This window comes from Scyliorhinus canicula, chromosome 13 (assembly GCF_902713615.1).
Source record: "Scyliorhinus canicula chromosome 13, sScyCan1.1, whole genome shotgun sequence".
Lineage (NCBI taxonomy): Eukaryota > Metazoa > Chordata > Chondrichthyes > Carcharhiniformes > Scyliorhinidae > Scyliorhinus > Scyliorhinus canicula.
In genome coordinates, this window is record NC_052158.1 from 120,990,299 (window position 1) to 121,014,809 (window position 24,511).

A 24,511-nucleotide genomic window follows, 5' to 3' on the forward strand; every position below is an offset into this window, starting at 1 on the left:
CCAGATACGGTAATGCGCTGCTCCCCCGTGGTCCACCCCGCCAATCAAAGAATCTCCCTGGCCTCCGGATCCCATTCCGTCGTGATCCGGGAGTTCTGCACAGTCACTCTCACGGTCCAGGGCGTAGAATTCAGCGGCTTCCGCCTCTACGTCCTTCCTAATCTCTGCGCTGCACTACTACTAGGCCTGGACTTCCAGTGCAATCTCCAGAGCCTTACCCTCAAATTCGGCGGGCCCCTACCACCCTCACTGTGTACGGCCTCGCGACCCTATAGGTCGACCCACCCTCCCTCTTTGCCAATCTAACTCCGGATTTTAAACCCGTTGCCACCAGGAACAGACGGTACAGCACCCAGGACAAGACCTTCATCAGGTCCAAGGTCCAGCGATTGTTTCGGGAAGGCATCATCGAGCCCAGCAACAGCCCCTGGAGAGCCCAAGTGGTAGTCGTTAAAACTGGGGAGAAACACAGAATGGTCGTGGACTACAGGCAGACCATCAATCGGTACACGCAGCTCGACGCGTACCCCCTCCCACGCATATCTGATATGGTCAATCAGATTGCGCAGTACCGGATCTTCTCAACGATAGACCTCAAATCCGCCTACCACCAGCTCCCCATTCGGAAATCGGACCATCCATACACTGCCTTCGAGGCGGACGGTCGTCTCTATCACTTCCTCAGGGTTCCCTTTGGCCTCACTAACGGGGTCTCGGTCTTCCAAATGGAGATGAACCGAATGGTCAACCAGTACGGTTTGCGGGCCACCTTCCCATACCTTGACAATGTCACCATCTGCGGCCACGATCAGGAGGACAACGACACCAATCTTGCCAAATTCCTCCACACCGCCACTCTCCTCAACCTCACCTACAACAAGGAGAAGTGCGTGTTCAGCACAACCCGCTTAGCCATCCTCTGCTATGTGGTCCAGAACGGAGTTCTGGGGCCCGATCCCGATCCCGACTGCATGCGCCCCCTCGTGGAGCTTCCCCACCCCCACTTCCCCAAGACCCTCAAACGCTGCCTGGGGTTCTTCTCCTACTATGCCCAGTGAGTCCCAAACTTTGCGGACAAGGCCCGCCCACTCATTCAGTCCATCCACTTTCCCCTTACGGCCGAGGCACAACAGGCCTTCGCCTGTATCAGAGCTGATATAGCCAAGGCTGGGATGCACGCAGTAGACGGGACACTGCCCTTCCAAGTAGAAAGCGACGCATCAGATATCGCACTAGCCGCCACCCTCAATCAGGCAGGCAGACCCGTGGCATTCTTTTCCCGCACCCTTTATGCCTCAGAAATTCTGCACTCAGCCGTCGAAAAAGAGGCCCAAGCTATCGTTGAAGCTGAGCGGCATTGTAGGCATTACCTGGACGGCAGGAGATTCACTCTCCTCACTGACCAATGGTCGGTAGCCTTCATGTTTAACAACACGCAGCGGGGCAAGATCAAAAAGATCAAAAACGGTAAAATCTTGCAGTGGAGGATCAAGCTCTCCACCTATAATTACGAGATTTTGTATCGCCCCGGCAAACTCAACGAGCCCCCAGATGCCCTATCCCGAGGTACAGGTGCCAGCGCACAAGTAGACCGACTCCGGGCCCTACACGACAGCCTTTGTCGCCCAGGGGCCACATGGTTGTACCATCTTGTCAAGGCTCGCAATCTGCCCTACTCCGTCGAGGAAGTACGGACAATCACCAGGGACTGCCAGGTCTGTGCGGAGTGCAAGCCGCACTTCTACCGGCCGGACCGTGTGCACCTGGTGAAGGCCTCCCGACCCTGTGAGCGCCTCAGCGTGGATTTCAAAGGGCCCCTCCCCTCCACCGACCGAAACACCTATATTCTCAGTGTGGTCGATGAGTCTTCCAGATTCCCCATCGCCATCCCATGCCCCGATATGACGTCTGCCACCGTCATCAAAGCCCTAAACACAATCTTCGCTCTGTTCGGTTTCCCCGCCTACATCCACAGTGACAGGGGATCCTCATTCATGAGTGATGAGCTGCGTCAGTTCCTGCTCAGCAGGGGTATCGCCTCCAGCAGGGCGACCAGCTATAATGCCCGGGGAAACGGGCAGGTAGAGAGGGAGAGTGGGACAGTTTGGAGGGCCGTCCAGCTGGCCCTACGGTCTAGGAACCTCTCCGCCTCTCGCTGGCCATCCGGTCACTACTGTGCACTGCTACGAATAACATACACCATGAACGTCTTTTTGCCTTCCCCAGGAAGTCCACATCCGGGGTGTCGCTCCCGTCTTGGCTCGTAGCTCCAGGACCAGTCCTGCTCCGTAGGCACGTCCGACTCCACAAGGCGGACCTGTTGGTGGATAGGGTGCACTTGCTCCATGCCAACCCCCAGTATGCCTATGTGGCGTACCCCAATGGCCGCCAAGATACTGTCTCCCTCAGGGACCTGGCACCAGCAGGTTCCACCCATACACACTTCTCCGGCCCGGCGGCATCCTCACCTCCCCCGGCGCTCCCAACATTACCCCACCAGGACCATCCCTCCTTCCCCTGCCCACGCCAGAGGATGAAGAGGATTACGACACACTCCTGGAGTCATCCAACATCAGGCCAGCATCGACATCGCCAGCACCGACATCGCCGCCACTGCTACGTCGCTCCCAGCGGAACGTCAAGGCACCAGACCTGTTGAATCTCTAACTGGCACCGGACTTTCAAAGGACATTGTTTTTCTTTGTACGCTGTACATAAATTCACTACTTTATATAGTTCTCCACCACCCCCGCCCGACTCATTTTTAACAGGGGGGTGAATGTGATAAACCACTGCTACACCTGTATTAGGTGATGTAAGGTAGGACCTGTACTACAGGTTCGCCGGTAGCCCCTGCCTGCTGGCTCCGCCCAGTAGGAGGAGCGTGTCCTCTATTCAGCAGCCATTTCGCCACCTGCTGTGGGAGGCCACACATCTTACTGCAAGAAAGCCACTGTTGTATCCAACCTTAGTCTTTGTACAATTGATCGTGCATCATATTGTTAGACGTTTAATTCAACAAATCATTCTATGGCATGAGCAGTGTATCACTGGGGTCACTTGGCTTGTCAACAAGCTCATTTGAACCTTGATTATTTATATTAATAAGGTGGATGGGCTGGCAGTTTCGGGGGTGAGCTCAGAGTTGGGCGGGAAGGTGATTGGGTGGGCACTCACTCTATTTCATGTGCCCTCCCCACCAAAAACATCCCACAGGGGAACATGAAATACAGCCCCTGGTTAAACTAGTAAACGCTTGCTGCATTGACTGCACATCTTCCTCACAATGCTGCAACTACTCACAGCATGAGTCACCTCCAGCCATCCCTGCCTCTTTTGCTGGCTGGCGTCGTCCTGGCACAGAAGACTTCTCCTCGCTCCAGCTTTCTCCAGGATAAACTCAAGGGAGGCACTGAAGAACCATGGGGCTGCCCTGCTGTTCTCCGTTGGTTGAAATAGTCACCACAATAATAACAAGCTGTCTGTTACATATGGCCTGCTGTGTAAAGATCACATCTTCTCCCCTCCACTGCCTCCCTTAATTGGATGTCAATTAACCTTTGTTTCCAAAATCACATCACAGCAAAACAAGTGCAGGACCTGAAATATAAACAGAAAATGGCAGCATCCGTGGAGCAAAAAACATTTTTTTTTTAATAAACATTTAATTGAGGTATTTTTGGTATAGTAACAACAACAAAATATACAATATACATGAAATCTGAAATCATAAACATAGTGCAAAAGCCTCTCGTACAGATCCCTCCCTTATTGACCCCCCTACTCTAATCTAAACTACTCCCCCCCCCCCCCCCCCCCCCCCCCCTCACTGTCTGCTGATGATTAATTTCCTACAAAATAGTCGACGAACGGTTGAACTGGGTGAACCCTAACAGTGACCCTCTGAAGGCGAACTTGATTTTCTCCAAACAGAGAAAGCTAGCCTTGTCCGATAGCCAGGTTTCCGACTTCGGTGGCTTTGGGTCCCTCCAAGCTAATAGTATCCGTCTCCAGGCTACCAGGTTAGCAAAGGCCAGAACGTCTCCCTCTTTCTCCTCCTGGATTCCCAGGTCTTCCGACACCCTGAAAATCGTCACCTCTGGACTCAGCGCCACCCTTGTTTTTAACACCGTGGACATGACATCTGCAAACTCCCCAAAGCTTCGGACATGCCCAGAACATGTGGAAATGGTTCGCTGGTCCTCCTGCACTTTTTGCGCACCTGTCCTCCACCCCAAAGAATCTGCTCATCTGGGCCACTGTCATGTGAGCCCGATGAACGACCTTATATTGTATCAGGCTGAGCCTGGCACATGTTGCGGACGGGTTGACTCTACTCAACGCGTCCGCCCATAGACCATCCTCTATCTCACCTCCCAGCTCCCAATTGCGCTTCAGCTCCTCGGTCTGCATCTCCTCCGACCCCATAAGCTCCTTATAAATGTCCGAGTCGCTCTCTTCTCCTACCCACCCTCTGGAAACTACCCTATCCTGAATCTCCCTTAGTGGTAGGAGCGGGAAGGTTGACACCTGTTTACGAAGGAAGTCACCAACCCAAACTTTTCCACCAATGCCCTCATACTCGGAAAGCTCCCCTCTATGAACATATTCCTCATCCCCTCAATCCCCACTCTCCGCCATAACCGGAACCCCCGTCTAAACTCCCCGGGGCGAACCGGTGATTATCACAGATTGGGGCTCAGGCCGATGCTCCCACATACCGCCTCCACTGGCCCCAAACTCTCAGGGTCACCACCACCACTGGACTGGTGGAGTACCGTGCCGGCGGGAACGGCAGAGGTGCAGTTACCAACGCCCTCAAACTGATGCCCTTACATGGAGCCACTTCCATATGCCGACCCCTCCCCCACCACCCACTTCCTGATCATGGCTATATTAGCCGCTAAGTAATAGTTGCTCAAATTTGGCAGCGCCAGCCCGCCCTCTTCCCGACTCAGCTCGAGCATTACCATCCTTACTTGCGGGGTCTTGCCCGCTGAGGCGAAGCCCGTGATCACTCTGTTGACCCGCTTAAAAAAGGACCACGGAATAAAGATGGGGAGATACTGAAATACAAATAGGAATCTCGGGAGGACCGTCACCTTCACCGTTTGCACCCTCCCAGCCAGAGACAACGGCAGCGAGTCCCATCTCTGAAAATCGTCCTTCATTTGGTCCACCAGCCGGGCCAAATTTAACTTATGTGGCCGGTCCCATTCCCACGCCACTTGGATGCCTAGATACCTGAAGCTTCCCTTTAATAACCTAAACAGTTAGGTGGATTGGCCACATGAAATTACCCCTTAATTGGAAAAAATGAATTGGGTACTCTAAATTTATTAAAAAAAACGAATGCAGCAAGTAACGTCTGCTGTAACTGGTACTGACTGTAGTGCTTCACTAATCTCTCAATACTGGCATTGCCCAGCAAGGACCAATTCCCACCCCTGCACTTGGACATTTACTCTCGCTCCCCATGGGATGATGCCATCATCACAGCTTAACTTGTCTTTCCTCAAGCGGAATGGCTTCATGACTGCAGAAATCCTCTCATTCTGCTAATCCACTAATATCTTGGGCTTGATTCTCTGTTCCCCGATGCCGAAATCGCATTCGGCGAGGGGCGGAGAATCCCCGATGACGCCAATATCGTGGGCGGCGCCACTTTCATGACTCTCCGCACCCTGAAAAGCAGCGTACTCTAGGAGTATGCCGCGCCACATATGCATAGCCACAAGCCATTGCCTGAGACCCGCCTTGTGATGCTCCGTCCCAAACCGGCCGGATTCCCAATGGCGTGGGATTTTCATGGTCTCACCCGTCGTGAATTTAGCATGGTGGCTGCGGACTCAGTCCGCCGCTGCCACATCGGAGGAGGGCTCTACTCGGGGCTGGAGCACTGTGGGCAGGCTGTCCGGGGCGTGCGAGCGGCCGAAGGGGGTACTATTTTTGTGGTCGGGTCCGCAGCCTGAGTCTGCCATGGAGCACAGTGCAGCCGCTACTGGCCGCTGCCATGCGCATGCACGGCCACAGACCCGAAATGCTCAGGGCCGTATCGGCAGCTAGAACTGGGAGCTCCACGCTGCCTCCCTGCTAGCCCTCAGCAAAACAGCGAATCGGTGGCCGTTTTGCGCCCGTTTTCCTGGCGTAAAACACCACCGTTTTCACGCCTCAGTCTTCCAAACGGAGAATCCAGCCCCAGATGTTTGGCCATAGGGGCAAAAGGAACATCCAAAAGGAGAGAGAAGTTTGGGGTGGGGATTCCAGTCCTTAAGCCCTAAAAAGTTAGAGACGTAACCATTATTAGTAAAGCAAAGAAAATTGAGGAATCATAATGGACCAGGAATGGAGGATATCAGAACTCTCAGAGGGAAGTTTTTCTACATTTAAGTTGTAAATAGCAATTGTTCTTAGCAGATATAAATTAACAAAATGTATTAATTTGTAATTGCAGGTTGGTCATGCAAACCAATCCCGTCATTAGACACTTCAGAAGATTTTGAAACTATTCCTTCAAGTATGGATGAACTTTCCAATTCCGATATGGATGAAGAAGTATCTATTAAATCTGTAAGTGCATTTTTATTACAAAGGAAAACAGAAGATTGATCAACCAACCTCACTTTTAAAATAGATGTTAAATAAATGTCATATTATTGTGACCTCAGTTAAGATGTTGGTCTCCTTCTGCACTGTAGGAATTCTATGGATGTTCTTGATTGACACTCATTGTTGGTAAAGTTGTTCAGTTATTTGGCAAGAGTGCTGCATAAGGACAATGTTCAAGCTGAAATCTGATTGGATGCCATGCCATGTGTTTGTGTGTATTTTGAGTACAATTAATACTTAGCCTTTATTTAATGTATGGGCCTTGAAATGCCACAGGGATTCTCCTGGGTTTTACAGTAACTTTGGCAAGAAGCTGAATAAAACGGTGGGATCTCTGAGACTGAACAAGATTATTTACAACCTCAACATCCTATTCGATGCTGAGCTGAGCTTCTAATCCTGTATTCTCCCTATCGCCAAGACAGCCTACTTCCACCAAAGTACCTTCTACAACAAAGTACTTTCTACTTTTGTTTGGAGTGTGAAAGCGATTTATTTGAGTGCCTGGCCCCTTTAAACTTGTTTGCCTAACTGCACATGGAATTTACAGTGCAGAAGGAGGCCATTCTGCCCATCGAGTCTGCACCGGCCCTCGGAAAGAGCACCCCACCTTTTTAAAAAATAAATTTAGAGTACCCAATTCATTTTTTCTAATTAAGAGACAATTTAGCATGGCCAATCCATCTAGCCTGCACATCTTTTGGGTTGTGGGGGCAAAACCCACGCAAACACGGGGGGGAATGTGCAAACTCCACACAGATAGTGATCCAGAGCCGGGATCGAACCTGGGACCTCAGCGCCGTGAGGCAGCAGGGCTAACCCACTGTGCCACCATGCTGCCCAAAGAACACCCTACCTAAGCCCACATCCTCACCCTGTCCCCTCACGTTCACCCTCTCCCTGTAAACCCACCTAACCCAACCTTTTTGGACCCTAAGGACAATGTAGCATAGCCAATCCACCTAATCTGCACATTTTTGGATTGTGGGAGGAAACCGGAACACCCGGAGGAAACCCACGCAGACACGGGGAGAATGTGCAGACTCCTCACAGACAGTATATATATTGGCTTTATAGTTATAACTTTAACTTCTGATTCCTCTTTCTGCTTTATCAATCCCTTGCCTTCTGTGTGGCTCTCGATGATTTTCACTGTGGCCACGTCAAAGGCGGTAAGCTCCCTAGTTTGGTTAGAGCCTTCACCTGTCCACATGTATTCTCATCAAATGCGTGTCATTTTGCTTTTACGGAAAACACTGTATACTTTATTAGAACATGTGTGCAAAATGCTTCTGACAGCATATACATGGCGTTAACATGCAAACTACTTTTTTAAGGCATTAACACTTAAAAACAACATTGCCAGCTCCTTCCTGTTTTACTTCACTATTTTGAATGACTTTGGTGAGCTGCGTGTTTTTGAATAGACCTTATGTAGGATACAGTCTCAATTCACAATAGTTTGCAACATGCAATTGTGCTGCATTCTTAAATGAATGCAATTTATTCATCTCTCCTCAAATATTTCAATTGCAAAAATTCTTTGTGCAAATGCTTGCCAATCACATTAATATTTATTGCAATTTTCTTCAGTTGAAACATCCTTTATGAACTTTATTCCATGTCCATTGAGCATGTGACATTGCATGAAACAACTCAATTATTTTACCCACACTGATGCACAATCAATGGACACGAAACATAGATGAAGTCCGAACGAAAGGCTTTAATTAGCAAGAAGTGAACCCAGCAGCAGACGTACAGGAGAATGGCTGGCTGCCGGGGCACACGGGTTCTTATACCCTGCCTCATAGGCGGAGCTACCTTCCTCTTAGCCAATCGGGCTAAGAGGCACACGATACCTGGGCCAATGGCAGCTCAAACACCCAGGTACCGTAATACCCCTAGTCATACTACCACACATACTTCATAGGATTATTTTTGGGACATGGAGTCACTGGCTCGGCTACCTGTTAGAGGATCCTTGATCTCCCCCTCACCACCTCATAAGAACAGGGCACCCCGAGGCCCGATCCTTGGCATGGCCAATCTGGCATCTGGGCACCTTGGCATGGCCAGCTTGGCACCCTGGCAATGCCCCTGCCAGCCTGGCAGCGCCAGAGCTGTACTGCCAGGGTGCCTGAATCACTACCCCCAAGTGCCAGGCTGGCAGTGCCAAGGTTCCCGGCTGGCAACGGAAGGGCCAGGGTACGACCCTGCCCAGAGCCCGACCACCGGGGGGAGCCTCCAAAGACCTAGGATACCCTCCAGGTGCAATTGCATCTGGTCTACGTTTGCGTGGACTAGTGCTAAATGGCACCATGGCGAGGTTTCCCAGGTTGGGGGGGGGCGTTCGTTCCCCGGCCTCAGAAGCATCGGGTGCCGACATATTTAAATGAGCCTAACTGCTCACTTAAATATGTAAATCTGAATCACACCCAGCGTTCCAAGTGTCGCAAATCTCACGAGAGGTCTCTCACGAGATTTTTTTTAAATTTTAGAGTGCCCAAATACTTTTTTCCAAATAAGAGGCAATTTAGCGTGGCCAGTCCACCTAGCCTGCACATCTTTGGATTGTGGGGACAAAACCTACGCAAACACAGGGAGAATGTGCAAACTCCACACGGACAGTGACCCAGGATTGAACCTGGGACCTCGGTGCCGTGAGGCAGCAGTGCTAATATCTGTGCCACCGTGCTGCCCTTCTCACAAGATTTATAGGCCTTGTTGCGTCGCCGATTCGGGCACAAAAAGACTGTTCGATCGCGCACTATATAATTGATAAATGTGACCCCATCAAATAATTAGTTTCATTTCCATTCTTTTTTTTAATAAATTTAGATTACCCAATTATTTTTTCCAATTAAGGGCCAATTTAGCGTGGCCAATTCACCTACTCTGCACATTTTTGGGTTGTGGGGGCGAAACCCACGCAGACACGGGGAGAATGTGCAAACTCCACACTGACAGTGACCCAGAGCCAGGATCGAACCTGGGACCTCAGCGCCGTGAGACGGTTGTGCTAACCACTAGGCCACCGTGCTGCCTCATTTCCATTCTTAAGGCAATCTCTTTGTCACTTTTCAATTAATTGGTTGGTAAATGACCATTTTTCCTGACATAGCACCACAATTGTTTCAGAACTGCAGTCAATATTAATATTGTACATTACTTTCGATAAGCTACGTACTGCATTTTGATTCTTATCATGTGTCTACATTTCGTACATTTCTTCATTTCAGGCTCAAAGTCTGTTCCGAGTAGAGGGCAATTATGAAACTAAGTCAAGTGAGGAGCTTGCAGTGCAGAATGGTGAAGTGGTTGAGGTACTGCAAGAGGGAGAAGAAGGACAGTGGTGAGTTCAATCTGTGATTAATGCCAAAATTGTTATATGTTATAGAACATAGAACATAGAACAGTACAGCACAGAACAGGCCCTTCGGCCCTCGATGTTGTGCCGAGCCATGATCACCCTACTCAAACCCACATATCCACCCTATACCCGTAACCCAACAACCCCCCCCCCCCCCCTCCCTTAACCTTACATTTTTATTAGGACACTACGGGCAATTTAGCATGGCCAATCCACCTAACCCGCACATCTTTGGACTGAGGGAGGAAACCGGAGCACCCGGAGGAAACCCACGCACACAGGGGGAGGACGTGCAGACTCCACACAGACAGTGACCCAGCCGGGAATCGAACCTGGGACCCTGGAGCTGTGAAGCATGTATGCTAACCACCATGCTACCCTGCTGCCCCTAATTATATTTTATAATTGTTGCTGCAATATTATTAAAATATATACAGGCAGTGTGTCTGCTAAAGCTGTAAGTAAGAAGTCGTAGAAGTGAGGTAACCATTATCACCTTTTATCTCGTACTCAGGATAAGGCACCCAGTACGGTTTGAAGTGTCCAAGCACTCTTTATTTTCAATAATTCATTTGGTACATTTGCACAAAATTAAATCAAAACACTTTTGAGAGTACGTTGAAAAATCCTTGAGATACTGAAGAGTGAAGCAAAAAGGTTCAAGATAAAAGTAACTCCAGAATTACAAAATAAAAATCATTTCAACAAAAGGCTTTTTAAAAAAGTAATCATGAATGGTTGAAGAATCTCGGAAGGCTAAAATTCTTCTACCGATCAGTCATACGGAACAAATTCTTATGGGAATCCTTATCGATGGTTTAGCCCCTTATTTACTTTCATTGCTTCTAATTCTCAGCTGAGACCCACCCCCCCCCCCTTGATTCGTTCAGGAAAGTGAAAATGACTTAATAGGTAATTGGCTAATTGGACATTAATCAATTACTCTAAATTAATTATCCTTCTCATGCTTCCTGTCCCATGGTCAAATTCCTAGGTCTCAGTTATGAGATTGTTGCAAATTCATTGAATGTACTCTCATATCGATTCTATACAGTACATCTTTTGCAACATTTGTCAGTATCTATTGACAGTCATGGTCAGGATTCAAGAGTTTAGCCGATTTTTATGACTTTCTTTTTAAAATTTAGTGTACCCAATTAATTTTGTTCCAATTAAGGGGCAATTTTGCGTGGCCAATCCATTTAGCCTGCACATCTTTGGATTGTGGGGGCAAAACCCATGCAAACACGGGGAGAATATGCAAACGCCACATGGACAGTGACCCAGAGCCGGAATCGAACCTGGGACCTCGGCGCCATGAAGCTGCAGGGCTAACCCACTGCACCACCGTACTACCCCAATTTGTATAACATGATCATATTTCTACAAATTCAATAATTTAAGAATAATTTTATTTTACAGTGTATTTTAACTAATTCTCTTAAAGGAACCCCTCTATAATTGTTGAATCCAACACTAACCATTTACTTGTTTACATATAGATGGCTAATGGGATATTGTTTTGATTGCTGGAGATTCCCTGGGGTGTAGAGAATTTATAAGGGAGTGGTGTATAGTCCTTCCTACGCAGATCATAGACAACTTAGTGGGATACAGATGATGTAATTTTAAGGGAGGAGCCAGGTCGGTCTGCAGTTTTGCAACCTGCTCGAAGATTTTAAGTTGAACAACAGTTTTGAATTGGATTTGAAACTGACAAGACAGAAGGATTGTCAGGTTGTTCATGAAAGGGTCTTTCTCTCCAAAGGTCTGCATAGACTTAATTGCAAGCAATACCGATTGTTAACTTTGAATTTTATTGGGTTGGTTAATTGCAATATAGTCGCAGGTGTAGATAGTAAGTTAAATATTTCCCTTTCATTTAAGAACTGTTTAACTTACAATTGACATTTATTTGATTTAATGTGGTTAATTCTGTGTTTAAATTAAAGTTTGTAAAGGATATCTATTGGTCAGAGTCATCACTCCTGAGCGGAAGTTTCGTTTCCTCACAGTTTTACAAACTGAAGAAATATTTGGGGGTTTTCATCCGGTATCCTAACAGATGAGTAATTGAAGGGAAAGAAAATAGTCAATGGCAACAGTACCTGTCAGTTTAGCTTCCAAGCAGCATCGTAGCACAGTAGTTAGCACTGTTGCTTCACAGCACCAGGGTCCCCGGATCGATTCCAGCTTGGGTGACTGTACGGAGTCTGCACGTTCTCCCCGTGTCTACGTGGGTTTCCTCCGGATGCTCCGGTTTCCTCCCACAAGTCCTGAAAGACATGCTTGTTAGGTGAATTGGACATTGTACCCGAACAGGCACTGGAATGTGGCGACTAGGGGATTTTGACAGTAACTTCATTGCAGTATTAATGCAAGCCTACTTGTGACAATAATAAAGATTATTATTATATTATTCTTGTTATTATAAGATACTTCAAAGTTAAATTGATTTAGACAATATGAAATAGGAGGTGGAATAAACAAAATTGAAGCATTAAAGAAATCCAAGGGAAGACAAGAATGATTAACAGAAATAAGAGGCATAAAGACTCCTTAATAAAGGTTATGGTATTATAAACATGGATGGTTACAACGTTAATGAATATTTCTGCTACCCATATTGTATTCATGCTATGAGTTAACTGTAAAGCATTCTATGAGTAACTGTAATCATTGTCAAATTACAATGGTTAAATTAAAAACTGCATGTCAGTTAATGCAAACCGGAAATTGTTTTCAAGATGATAACTGAATGGATAAGCAGATAAAGTTAGAGCCAAGAATAAAAATTAAATATACTTTCCATTGATTTAAAAAGCAAAGAGGTTACCTTATTATTTTTCATTTAGCTCCTTTTCTACATCCCATTCTATATTCAGAGTTTGAAAAAGAACTGAAGTAATATTTACAACCTGACCAAGTTCCAGACTAATTTGAAGCCTTTCTATTGCACTTCCGCCATTGTTACGTCTGAAATACACCACGTAGACCAAGGATTGATTCTCGGTCCCAGCAAGTTTCATTAGGCATGTGACCATTCTGTGCTTACCTCTGCGAGTACTTTAACACTGAGCACCCAAGTAGAAGTGTTCAATTACAAAATGCTAACTTGCCTAGCCCTTGATGAAAATAAATGGTTTATCCAAAAAAAATGAATTTTCCATGATTCTTGCAATGGTCACGATTTAACCACTGCATTGCGCCCAGAGTGGATCTGGAAGAATTGGTTGAATAGCGGGAAAGACCAAAATCAAGATTTATGGTGAGCGCAACCCATTTTGCGATTCACCCAACCCCCTGCTGATGGTGAGTTCCAGATCATGCCCAAAAATGGTGAGAATATCATTAACCCTCATTTGCATTCATTTCAAATCTCATTAACGAGGTTGAAGTAGAATGCAGCGGCCTCCGTGAAATTGCTCAACTCACCAGCGCAACGTCACCTGGGCGTCCTTTAGTGCTCTTTTTCAAAACCGGGAAGCTGGCACAATGGCTTCTGAGGGGAAGTGAGGAGATGAGTAGCCATTTCCATTTTCCGGCACGCAGCTGCTGCCCCAGTGCTGGGGCGGGGCTGGGGGGCGGTGGTGGTCTGGGGGGACGGTTTGGGCTTGGTTAAGGAGATGGAGCATTCAGGTCGGGTTTTGCCCCTGGGCCAAGGGAGTGAAGGGCTTTGCATCTGTGTGGCCTTCAAATCATTTTTAAAAATATTGTGGAGACCCATAACAGGGACGACCACAGCTGCAGCATGTTTGCCCTACAAGACTCTTCCAGTACAGACCCCTGATCCGGCTTCGATCCTGAAATTCAATTTCACCCCTTTAAATGTGAGCAGCTTCTAACTGCACAGCTGAAGGCTATTTCAAATGGGGAATTAGCTTGGATAGCTGTGATAGGACTTCATAGCAGCAGGTTGTCTTTGTTGTTTGCTCCTGCTGGTGGTTGCAAATTCCTGGAGGCTGCTGTAGCTGAGAGTTTGCTGCTTGCTGCTGCCTTCTCTGCTTGCCTGCTGCCTCTTCCCCTTGGGCTTACCTGCTGCTTTCTAGATGAAGGGAAGGAGGAAAGAAGATAGTTGCTTTTCTGTCTCTTTTATCTGGAGTGCGACGAGGGGAGGATTTTGGTGGGCCTACTACCGGGCTGAGGATGCAGCAAGGCTTGCTCGAGCAATCTGGATGTTTTTAAAGGCCTGTTTGGTTTGTTGACCGTGTGTTCTGTTCTGAACCTGTGGGTCACCCATTAATGCCCCCTGTGTTCCTGTGGCCCAGTCCTCAGACAGGGTAGCGATGGAAGATCAGACACCAATACTGCAGGAGAGGAGGGGCGGTGGCCCGGCTCAACTGCACAGCCTGGAGATTGCACCGGGATACTTTCTTGGACTACCAGCGATTTTTATGATCAGTAGCCATTTGCTGCTCCCGTTATGGGAGCCGTGTGGGTCACTGGTGTTCCTTGGTTTCCTTTTACACTGTGTTTGTTGTGTATTTGTCGATGGGGGGGTCGGAATTGTATCATGGATACCATGTCACTGGAATATCTTTTTGCCAGTTGCAGCCTCTCCAGCCTCTGTGGCCTGGGAGTTGCTGAAAGACGCTGCCAGTGCTGGAGAGGGGGAGATGGTTTTTGCTTTCTCTCCCTCCTCCGCTATGCTCCAGGTAAGTGAGACCTTTTGGTGGTTGGTTCACCAAATGGCTTTTCACTGATGCAGGTCCACTGATGTAGGGGCTGTGGGCAAATTACATGTACGAGAGAAAAGGTGGGGTGTTTTCTCTCCTTCCGCTGTGCCCTGTGTTGGTGTGACCTTTTCTGGTGGTCTGTACTGCTCGCTGTCATGCACGTGCACTCTGACTGGCATACACGTGCAGTCATTCACACCTATACTCTTTATGCACGTGCTCAGTCACCGATATGCACGCACTGACGTTCACACACATGCTTCCCTGTACACTCACTGGTACAGGTAAAGGTCGGGGGACTTAGAGGATTTGAGGGTCCCAGCATGGAAGCCCTAAATGATTGTGGGTCTCTCTCCTTCTCCAATCCCTTACAGATATAATGATGTCTGCTGTAATCAATCCCGCCGTGGCTGCCCTCGTGTTAGTTGTGGCAGCCGAGGTGGGCAATGCCGGAGATGGCAGCAAAGCCAAAACAGGTTGGAGGCAGCACCCTATGTGCAGGGGACCACTGCATACCCTGACAACCCTGCCACCCATCAGACTGAGGAGAGACTCCTAAGGGAAGGCCAGCGACGGCCCAAGGTGTACAGGCGTCATTGGTCATTCAATGAGCTAACGGACACCATGTGCCTCAGAAGACTCCACCTCAGCATGGAGAGAGTGCAGAACATGTGCCACATCATCATGGACTTGGCACCCCATGGAGGAGGACACCCACTTCCGGTAGCCATGAGGGTCACTGCAGCCCTCAACCCTTATGTCGCAAGGTCATCCCAGGGCTCGAGCAAGGACCGGTGAGGCATGACGCAATCTTCCGCCCACAGATGCATCCGGGAAGTTCTGTACGCCAGGGCATATATTCCAGCTGGACCAGGCCCACCAAGGTGCCCGGGCTGCAGCATTTTCTGCCATTGCCCAGGTTCAGGGGGCGACCGATGGCACGTATGTCTGCCTGCGACAACTGGGGCATCAGGGAGCGCCCTATATTAACAGCAAGTTGTTCCACTCCCTGAATATTCAGATCGTGTGCATCCACCACCTCAGAGTCATGCACGTGTGCGCGCACTACCCAGGAAGCGTACATGACTGCTACGTCCTGGGGACTTGGATATCCCTGGTGTCTTCGACGATCACTCCAGGATGACAGGTTGGCTCTTTGGGGGGCAAGGGATACCGGCTCAGGTCATGGCTGACAACGCTGGTCCGGAGGCCTAAGACCGAGTTGGAGACCCATTATAATGAGTCCCATGCTGCCTTCCGTGCTGTTATCAAGCAGTACATTGGCCTGCTGAAAATGCAGTTCCGATGCCTTGACCGCTCTGGTGGTACCTGCTGTACACCCCCCAGAGGGTCTCCTACTTTGTGGTGGTCTGCTGTGCCCATCACAATCTGGCATAGCAGTGTGGCAACAGGCTGGAGGAGAAGGAAGAGGGACATGCGGCCTCGTCTGAGGAGGAAATGTGTGTCTCTGTGCTGGTGGAAGGTGGTGTTGATAGCTCGATGGTAGCCTCCTTGGAGCTCTCCTCCAAGGTGTTCTCTTGTGTGGTAGGGGGGGGGGGGTCCACTCCGGATCGCCCGGCCTCATCGGATGGAGATCCTGCGAGTCAATGGGCATATGGTCAGTGAGAGGGGAGGATCATTTTGTCTGACATGAACTACGCCCTCGAGAGAGGTCTTCTGGGTGATGGGGCAGTGGATCCTCAATTCTCTGGTGCAGGTCAACCTCACTGTTGGTGACAGCTCTCTCCTCGGGCAACCTCACTGTTGGTGACAGCTCTCTCCTCGGGCAACCTCACTGTTGGTGACAGCTCTCTCCTCGGGCAACCTCACTGTTGGTGACTGCTCTCTCCTCGGGCAACCTCACGATTTCCATGGCCCGTTCGTCACAGGGGGTGAGGATTCAAATCTCTGGGACTCCGCCCCCTGTCTTGGTCCATTCCGTTTATGTGCTAGGGTGGCACGGCGGTTAGCACTGTTGCCTCTCAGCACAAGGGACCTGGGTTCAATTCCTGCCTTGGCTGACTGTCTGCTTGGAGTTTGTACTTTCTCCCTGTGTCTGCGTGGGTTTCCTCCGGATGCTCCGGTTTCCTCCCACGGTCCATAGAAGTGCAGTTTAGATGGATTGGCCATGATAAATTGCCCCTTAGTCTCTAAAGATGCACAGGTTAGGTAGTGTTATGGGTTACAGGGATAGGGCAAGACAGGGTGGGGTGGGTAGGGTGCTGTATCAAGAGGATCAGTACAGACACGATGGGTCGAATGGCCTCCTCCTGCTCTGTAGGAATTCCATCTTCTCCTGCAGGAACAAAGAGAGGGTATTGTGAGCTACATGCTTTGTGAGTCAGACGGGTCTATAGCAGGTGGCATGTGTGGGCACTTCACCCGGACATGATGGGGTTGTGCTGGTGGCTGCCAGCGGATTCTGAGGAACAAGCCTACAGGTCAGATGTGGTGAAGGTGCAAGGTGTCAGTCAGTGATTGGGAGGGTTGGGAGTTTGACAATGTTAGGTGGAACTGATGCCAGGAGAGAAGTGGTAACTTACCCTTTCAGCTCAGTGGAGGTCGTTTGTCTTCTTCCTGCATTGGACAGCAGTCCTTCTTGCCATGTTACCCGCACTGACAGCCGCTGCCGCTGCCACCCAGGCAGAAGTGGTGACCCTGCTGCTGGTCCTCTGACCCCCTCGGGGGAACATGGTGGACCTCCTCCCATCCACAATGTTGAGAAGCCTTGTGATGTTGGTATTCCCAAAGCGAGGAGCAGGTCTGCGCGCTGCCAGGCTTGTGTGTTAACTGGGAGTGAGTGATGAGGGAACCTTTCAAAGCAGCTCCCCCTTGTTAGCGGCGAGCTGCTTAGGCATGAGTCAGGCGAATCAGATGGCGAGGTTGCCAGTAATGTCGAGAATCTCGTGGGAGCTCATTTGTGGCACTAACTGCCGTTGAATACAGACTGCGACCTCACCAACATGGCCGTTGCAAAACCCCCGACCAAACGCGCACAAAATTGTACTTTTACATTGATCCGTTTTTTTCCATTGAATCGCGCCCAATGTGTGACCACCCGTCCTGCATTGAATGTCAGCCTCCACATATTTACCATATGTGTGTAATTATTCCTGCATTGTCTGTGTTTCAGGAAAGTGAGAAGTTTGGTAACTTATAAAACAGGATGGATTCCTTCCACTCTTCTCCAACCAGTTGGTTCAGAACTTAAGCCTGATCAGACTGATAATAATTCAGGTCAGAGCTCTTTGTTTAACTTAAAAATTGGTGCACTAAATCTGACAGATATCCTTTCAGAATGCAGTTAAAAGAATTTAGAGTAATAAGTAATTATATTTTCACAAGCAAATATAGCCAGGATTTTCCATCAGAAGGTTCCACTGGCAGGAAAAGCTGTGTGGAAACTGTATTCCTTAAATAGTTAGTTACATAACAATTACTTCCAATATTCTTGTAAGGAACAATTTTCCAGTATAAAATGGGTTGCCCCTGCGCACTGAATTATTTATACCTGGATAATGCTTTAGGCTAGAAGTTTCCACAGAGATGCTATGAAACCAACATTAGTCCTTCACCACAATCTGGTCATGTACAGGGGCAGCTCCAAGGACATTCTTGGAACTAGATTTTTCCGCTTACGTTTTATGGACTTTTGGGTGTAGCTTGAATGGAATGGGTCAGCCAATCCTTGGGAGCCACACCTTCAGCTGCCAACTCACCCCAGATGTGGAATCGGATGTATAATTAGACACAAATACATACCAGGATTTTTTTTCTTGTTATTTACACCTTAGCAGCAAGGTGAAGGAATTTTGGCGTGTCCTTGTCTTTCAAAGGTCCTATGATTGTTGCGTGGGGAAGAATTAAAAAATGACAGGGCTTGGGAAGCCTATTTAATTGATTGCAACATAATCAATTACATAAGCACGAAAAGCACAACCCCAAGGCCAAACTACATGACATTCTCTGCAAACTTTGATACAAGCTTGCACCTGAAAGATGGTGAGCCTGCTGGCATTAGTTAAGTAACCTTGGAAATTTTCTGAGTTTGGGGTATGGCAGCTCCATCCATTGCACTTCCTCCAGCATTACAATGAAATGGAATATCAATGCCAAAGGATTTAGCATGAGTTCTTCCAATGGCTGCTGAATAAAGGCACTTGGCGTATAAGGATCTGGCATATACAGGGTTAATGTGGACTGATTACAGTACCGCCCACATAATGATGTAAGAAGGCACATGACCCAGACTGAGGGTGAATGTGGTATTGAGTAGAGCGAGACATGTTACGACCTAGGCAAGAAGGTAGCTCCTTGCCTGCACATTTTACTGAATATATGTGTATCGTTTCAAGTAGTTAATAAAGACTTGCTGTCAACACACAGAAGACTACAAAGACTTCTTTAACAGACATGTTCTATGACCAAAACCATCCCAATGGGCACCACCTAGTGAGTTATGCAATTAAGAAGTCCTAGGTTAAATCCCTGGGCCTGGTCTGGGCTAAATTTCCTAATCCTTTCTGGAGAAGTGGGAGCTTGAGCTAGTTTTGTAGCCTGATTCAACAGAGGAGTACATCTGTCAGGATTCTTGCATCTGTCTGTTCTCAAGTAACTCTTGTTGTAAACATTGGGTGTGATTAGAATTGGGCTCAGTTTCATTCCACTGAAGAATTGCACTTCAATAAGAGTCAGTGCCTTTGGTGTAAGAGGGAGGAAACTGAAACTGTAGGAACCTCGCATCCAAATCTGTGTCCATATTACTAATTCTCTACAGTTTATGCTATGTGACAAATACGCTTTCAAATGAAATTTTTAATCTCGTATCTGCTTTTACAGATTTTTACAGTGATATGTGCACAGCAGCATTTGCTGATAGTGAAGACAAGGAGAGTTCAGACATGGGAAGCTATACTTCAGGAACCAGAACTGAAAGCTGATCTTGTTAGTTCCTCTATCATCCCTTAAACCTTAGGCTTCAATCAGGCCTACAACAGTCAGCATTCTGAGGACACTTCAGTAGCTGGCCACACGAAGTGGGAATAAAGACTCCACTGCTGAAGAATCATGTAGCTGTGTGTAAAGAATTGAGTTTTCTTGTTTGTAATGAGTTGATTTGTTCATAACAAATGCTCTTTAATGGTTTAATAGAATGAGCATTAGCAAGGGCCAAGTTTTTGAACCCTATCCAATTTCATTTTCTGCAGATTGTAACATTTTGACTCTCCGGTTACCAACATTGTTTGTTGGAACAAAACACATTAAATACAGTTCAGGCGGCATTAATAAAAACTGAGTTCAAACTCCTGGCATGTTTTGACTAGCCAAACCAGTATTTCATGCTATAAGCTCTATTCCTATGCTTCCAAGCACACAAGCAGCCTGATTCATTATATGACATCTAAACCCTAGCTGCCTGTGGAAATTGCCCACAAACAAGACGCGAGCATGCATAAAGATGCCTGTACACATTCACTGATTGGTGCACTGAGAAGAGAGATTGCTAATGCCATTTGAAAAGATAATTTTCTCAGGAAATGGTTTCTGATCTGCAGGGAAAAACCGCCATCTTTTACTCCAGTAAAATGATTGCGTTTTCATTTTATCAACCTCTGCTCTATTAGCAGTGGCCTTTAGCTGCATCCTTGAGACAACTACTGTGGGACAAAACGTATGACAATTGGCATGGATCATAGGCATACAAATATGGCTATTAAAAGGAGTAGCAGACTGTTGCTTATACGTCAGTTTGAAGTGCTGTATGAAAGCTGTAGGCAGAACAGGTTGCATGCTATATTGTATTTTATTGCTATTTGGACTACAAGATAGTTATACTTTCAAAAGAATGTTTTAATAATCTTCAAAAGCATAGTGGACCTTCTGAAGTATAAAACTGATTGATGTGAAATGTTTTATGTCTCTTGAAGAGAGGCAGGTATCAATTTGTGTCAGAAGTGTGTTTTATTTATACAATAATGGTTGAGTTAAAAAGAGGGGGAATTTATCAGTTAACTCATGATGACCAGTGACTAAAAGGCAAAACATCAATGTTTTCTGCGTAAAGTTTAAACAAACCGTGCAAAAAATGTGTTACATGATCTTTTTAAGGTGAAGTAGATGTGGAGAGAATACTTCTCTCTGGTGATCAGAATGTCAGCTTTAATGTCAGTGTTTAATGAAAATTCAGAGCCTCAAATTGATTTTTCACAAAGGCAAGTTGTTTTCTTAACCTCCATGAAATATAAATATTTTAATTTAATATAGATTTTGGCGAAAAGTTCCAAGAAAACACATTTCATAATGTGACAATCATGTCATGTACACTAAGAATGCACGTGTGCCAACCTGCAATCATTAGACTACAATTAAATTACAAGCCTAAACCTAACCGAGAAATTTTAGATACCTGGCAGTTACATTCTATCCTATTGTCACCCATCGCCCCCAAACAAATCAACGAAAACCAGCAGGCATTGACCAAAGTACTCTCATTTGCACAACGGTGTTGAAGTGCAAGATGTTTCTCTGGCATTTTGCTTGCTACTACAGGCTTGTGGCACTATCTGGCAGGAGATGAATGTCATTGAAAATACTTACCATTGTCTATTTTAATTGTACAGTAATTGTATTGTAAAACAATTCAAATGAAATCATTTACTGTGATTCATACAAGATTTTGTTATTGCACTGTGTCATTTTTGATTTCTTTGGCGCAAATTGTCTGCCAGACTCAGACCCCTCTGTTATCTTAACCTTTCTGTTGTAATGCAACAGTTTTTGTGTTGTCTGTCAGATATTAATGTATAATGTGAACAAAGATTATATTGTGTCAAAACAAATTTATTATATATATTAGAGATCAATCATTTTTCAAAAAGATTTATGTTTATTTTTTATGTATAGTTGCGCATTCAATGTACGTGCAATCCAGCTTCAGCATTGACTTGATGCAAGTGTAAGGCGGACATTTTACCTATCAGTTCTACACGTAAGTTGGAGTATCTGTATATGTTGTTACACATGTTGTTATGTGCTGGTATTTATGTAATAATTCAGAAGCCTGGAATCCTGCTGTGGAAAGAGTTGCTTTGATTCATCGTTGAAAAAGCTCAAGGCTGACTTTGGAATCTTCAAGTGGAACAAGCTGTATTTTGTACATCTAATCCCTTTTGGCACCAAAAAACAAAACCATTGTTAAATACCCTATCAGTGTACATTTTTAAGTTGAATATTGTAACATTAGCAGTAAAACGAATTCTGATTATTTAATTTGCTTGTGAATTTGTTTAAGGCAAGGCCAATTGACAGCAACTATGAAAACAAACATTTGAGAAATCTAACTACATAATGAGAAAAGACACTGTTTAAAATGTAATGAGAGTTCCAGTACTTTAGTGACGCGCTGTTTTCATCTGTAGATTTTTCCAAAATTAATTATAAGGCACAAGTTTAAATAAAGGTTGTTGCTAAGTACCTGTTTAAATAATCAAATACAAAATCAAACACAGTTATATAATCGGGATATACAAAAAAATAATGTAAATTGGCGAACTGGTCCATCAAGTCCGTCACATGTTGACACAGTGCAATCTGCACGCCCTGTCGAACCTCCCTTCCTACATTGCAATAATATCTGCATTTCAAAGGAGCATCATTACCTGTAAAGTGTTTTGCAATGTCCTGGGGTCATGAAAGGCATTATATAAATTTGTAAAATTCTTTCCCAGCCATATGATTTCCTGCAGAAGGCAGAAAAAAAACACTTCAGCAAACTTCAGAAAAAAATCTAAGACCAGGGCCGGGATTCTCCCCTACCTGGCGGGGCAGGGGGTCCCAGTGGGACGGAGTGGCGTGAACCACTCCGGCGTTGGGCCTCCCCAAAGGTGTGGAATTCTCCTCACCTTTAGGGGCTAGGCCCGCGCTAGAGTGGCTCCCGCTCCGCCGGCCGGTGCGAATGGCCTTTGGCGCCCCGCCGTGAAAAATGACGAGCGCCGATTCTTCCGAGGGGGGGCTGGGAGAATCGCGGGAATGGGGGGGAAGGGGGGCGAGTCGTGAGTCACCCAGCCCTCTTTCGATTGTCCCACCTGGCGTGGGGAGCGGAGAATCACGCCCCATGTCTTTCGGGACTTGTAGGAGGAAACCAGAGCGCCCGGAGGAAACCCATGTGTTGTTATATTACCGTTGCTTGGTGTAGGCGCTGTTGAAGAATATTCCAGACCTCGAGGTAAGTTGAACATATTTATTGAGCAATTAATAAAGCTCCTAAATGAGTTCTACAATCTACTGTTCTGACTCTAGTAACACAGTACACTCTTCTAACCATATGAGCGTGCTCTAGAGTACATGTAGTGGTGCTTACTGCACACATCTTGCTCTCTAGGTTTCTGCCAGTGGAAGGGGTAGAGGGCCTGTGTGTCTTGTCTTTTTCATGGTCAATGATGCCCTCTTCTGGTGATGCCACCGCTGGGTGTTCTGATTACCCATTGGTTGTGTCTTGTTCTGATTACCCATTGGTTACATGTCTGCATATCATTACAACCCAAGAAGATAGGGGGAGAATGTGCAGACTCCACACAGAGAGTAACCCAAGCCGGGAATCAAACATGGGACCCTGGAGCTGAGAAACTAAGTGCTAGCCATTGTGCTACCGTGTTGCAGGTGCCCGCGTTCAGGGGGAAGGCCAGGGAGCTACCCTGCCCTATCCCTGGCCACTCAGGGGCCACTGATGGCCCATGAGACACTCGCCCTGGGTGCCATTCTGCCTCGTCCATGTTTGTGTGGACCAGCACATAAGCCCGGTGCAGCCTCGCTGGGGAGGCTGGTGGATCCCGGGAAGCTGGTAGATCCCCAGTATGCTCGCTGAAGTAGGTTTAAACCCTACTTTGGCGCGCATTGTTTAGTCACGCCTCTTTTGGGTGGGATTCTGATCGCGACGCCTCGCGGGACATGGGATTTCCCACCAGGCGTGAAGGCTGCCGGGAAGCCCACGGGAGGCTTTTCCCGGGGTCTCCTGGCTGCACCACACTCTCGTTCGAGTGCAATCTGGACGGTAGATCGTGACCATAGTTTTTCCACTGTAATTTATGTTTTAAGGTTTAGCAGCTCCCACAGACAGCTCTGCAGTGGCTGTACCCCTGCACATTGGAAACGCCACCTCACACATTCCCTTTTCTCAGTGCCTGCCTGCCTTCCCCAGCGATGCTCAACTTTTCACACACCACGTTTTCACACCGGATGGTTGTTAATTGGCCATCCGGCATGATATCTTGTGAACAATGTGATCTGAGTTGAGAGCGGATTTCAAATCGGCTCCTCCTTGTGCTGACTTTGGGCAGGCCCAAATGTAAATTTCAGGCCTATTACATCCCTTTCCACCCCTCAACGGCAATCAAGCAGGCCTCACGTGGCTGCAGCAACTCAATAAGTACATCTACCTTTCCTTTTTCTTCCTTTTTTACATTTAGAGTACCCAATTATTTTTTCTTTCCAATTAAGGAGCAATTTAGAATGGCCAATCCACCTAACCTGCACATCTTTGGGGAGAATGTGTAAACTCCACATGGACAGTGACGCAGGGCTGGGATAATTAATTTTCCCATTTATATTCTTTAAATATATTGATGCGCAATCAATGGACACGGAAACGAAGGAGTAGTCCGAATCGAAGGCTTTAATCTACAAGAAGTGTGCCCAACAGCAGGAGTACAGAAATGACCTGGCTGCTGGGAGACACGGGTTCTTATAACCCACCTCGTAGGTGGAGCTACCTTCCTCTCGACCAATGAGAAGACAACACTTGGGCCAATGGGCAGCGAGCCTTCTGCACCAATGGCAGCTCACACTCCCAGGTACC

General features: G+C 47.1%; 1 protein-coding gene across 11 annotated transcripts in view; it reads left to right on the plus strand.

The window, feature by feature from the left end:
* mcf2l2 (MCF.2 cell line derived transforming sequence-like 2) overlaps positions 1 to 21,922 on the plus strand; it is a 465,252-nt gene extending 443,330 nt beyond the window's left edge. For 10 of the 11 annotated variants that reach the window (XM_038816480.1, XM_038816477.1, XM_038816481.1 and 7 more), the window contains 4 exons: positions 6,455 to 6,570; positions 9,852 to 9,964; positions 17,792 to 17,895; positions 19,498 to 21,922. In XM_038816480.1, the coding sequence (XP_038672408.1) occupies positions 6,455 to 6,570; positions 9,852 to 9,964; positions 17,792 to 17,895; positions 19,498 to 19,598 (434 nt within the window). In that variant the 3' untranslated portion in view covers positions 19,599 to 21,922. The remainder of the gene's footprint in view (positions 1 to 6,454; positions 6,571 to 9,851; positions 9,965 to 17,791; positions 17,896 to 19,497) is intronic. The other variant, XM_038816487.1, reaches the window with a different exon arrangement.
* Positions 21,923 to 24,511: the final 2,589 nt, after the last annotated feature.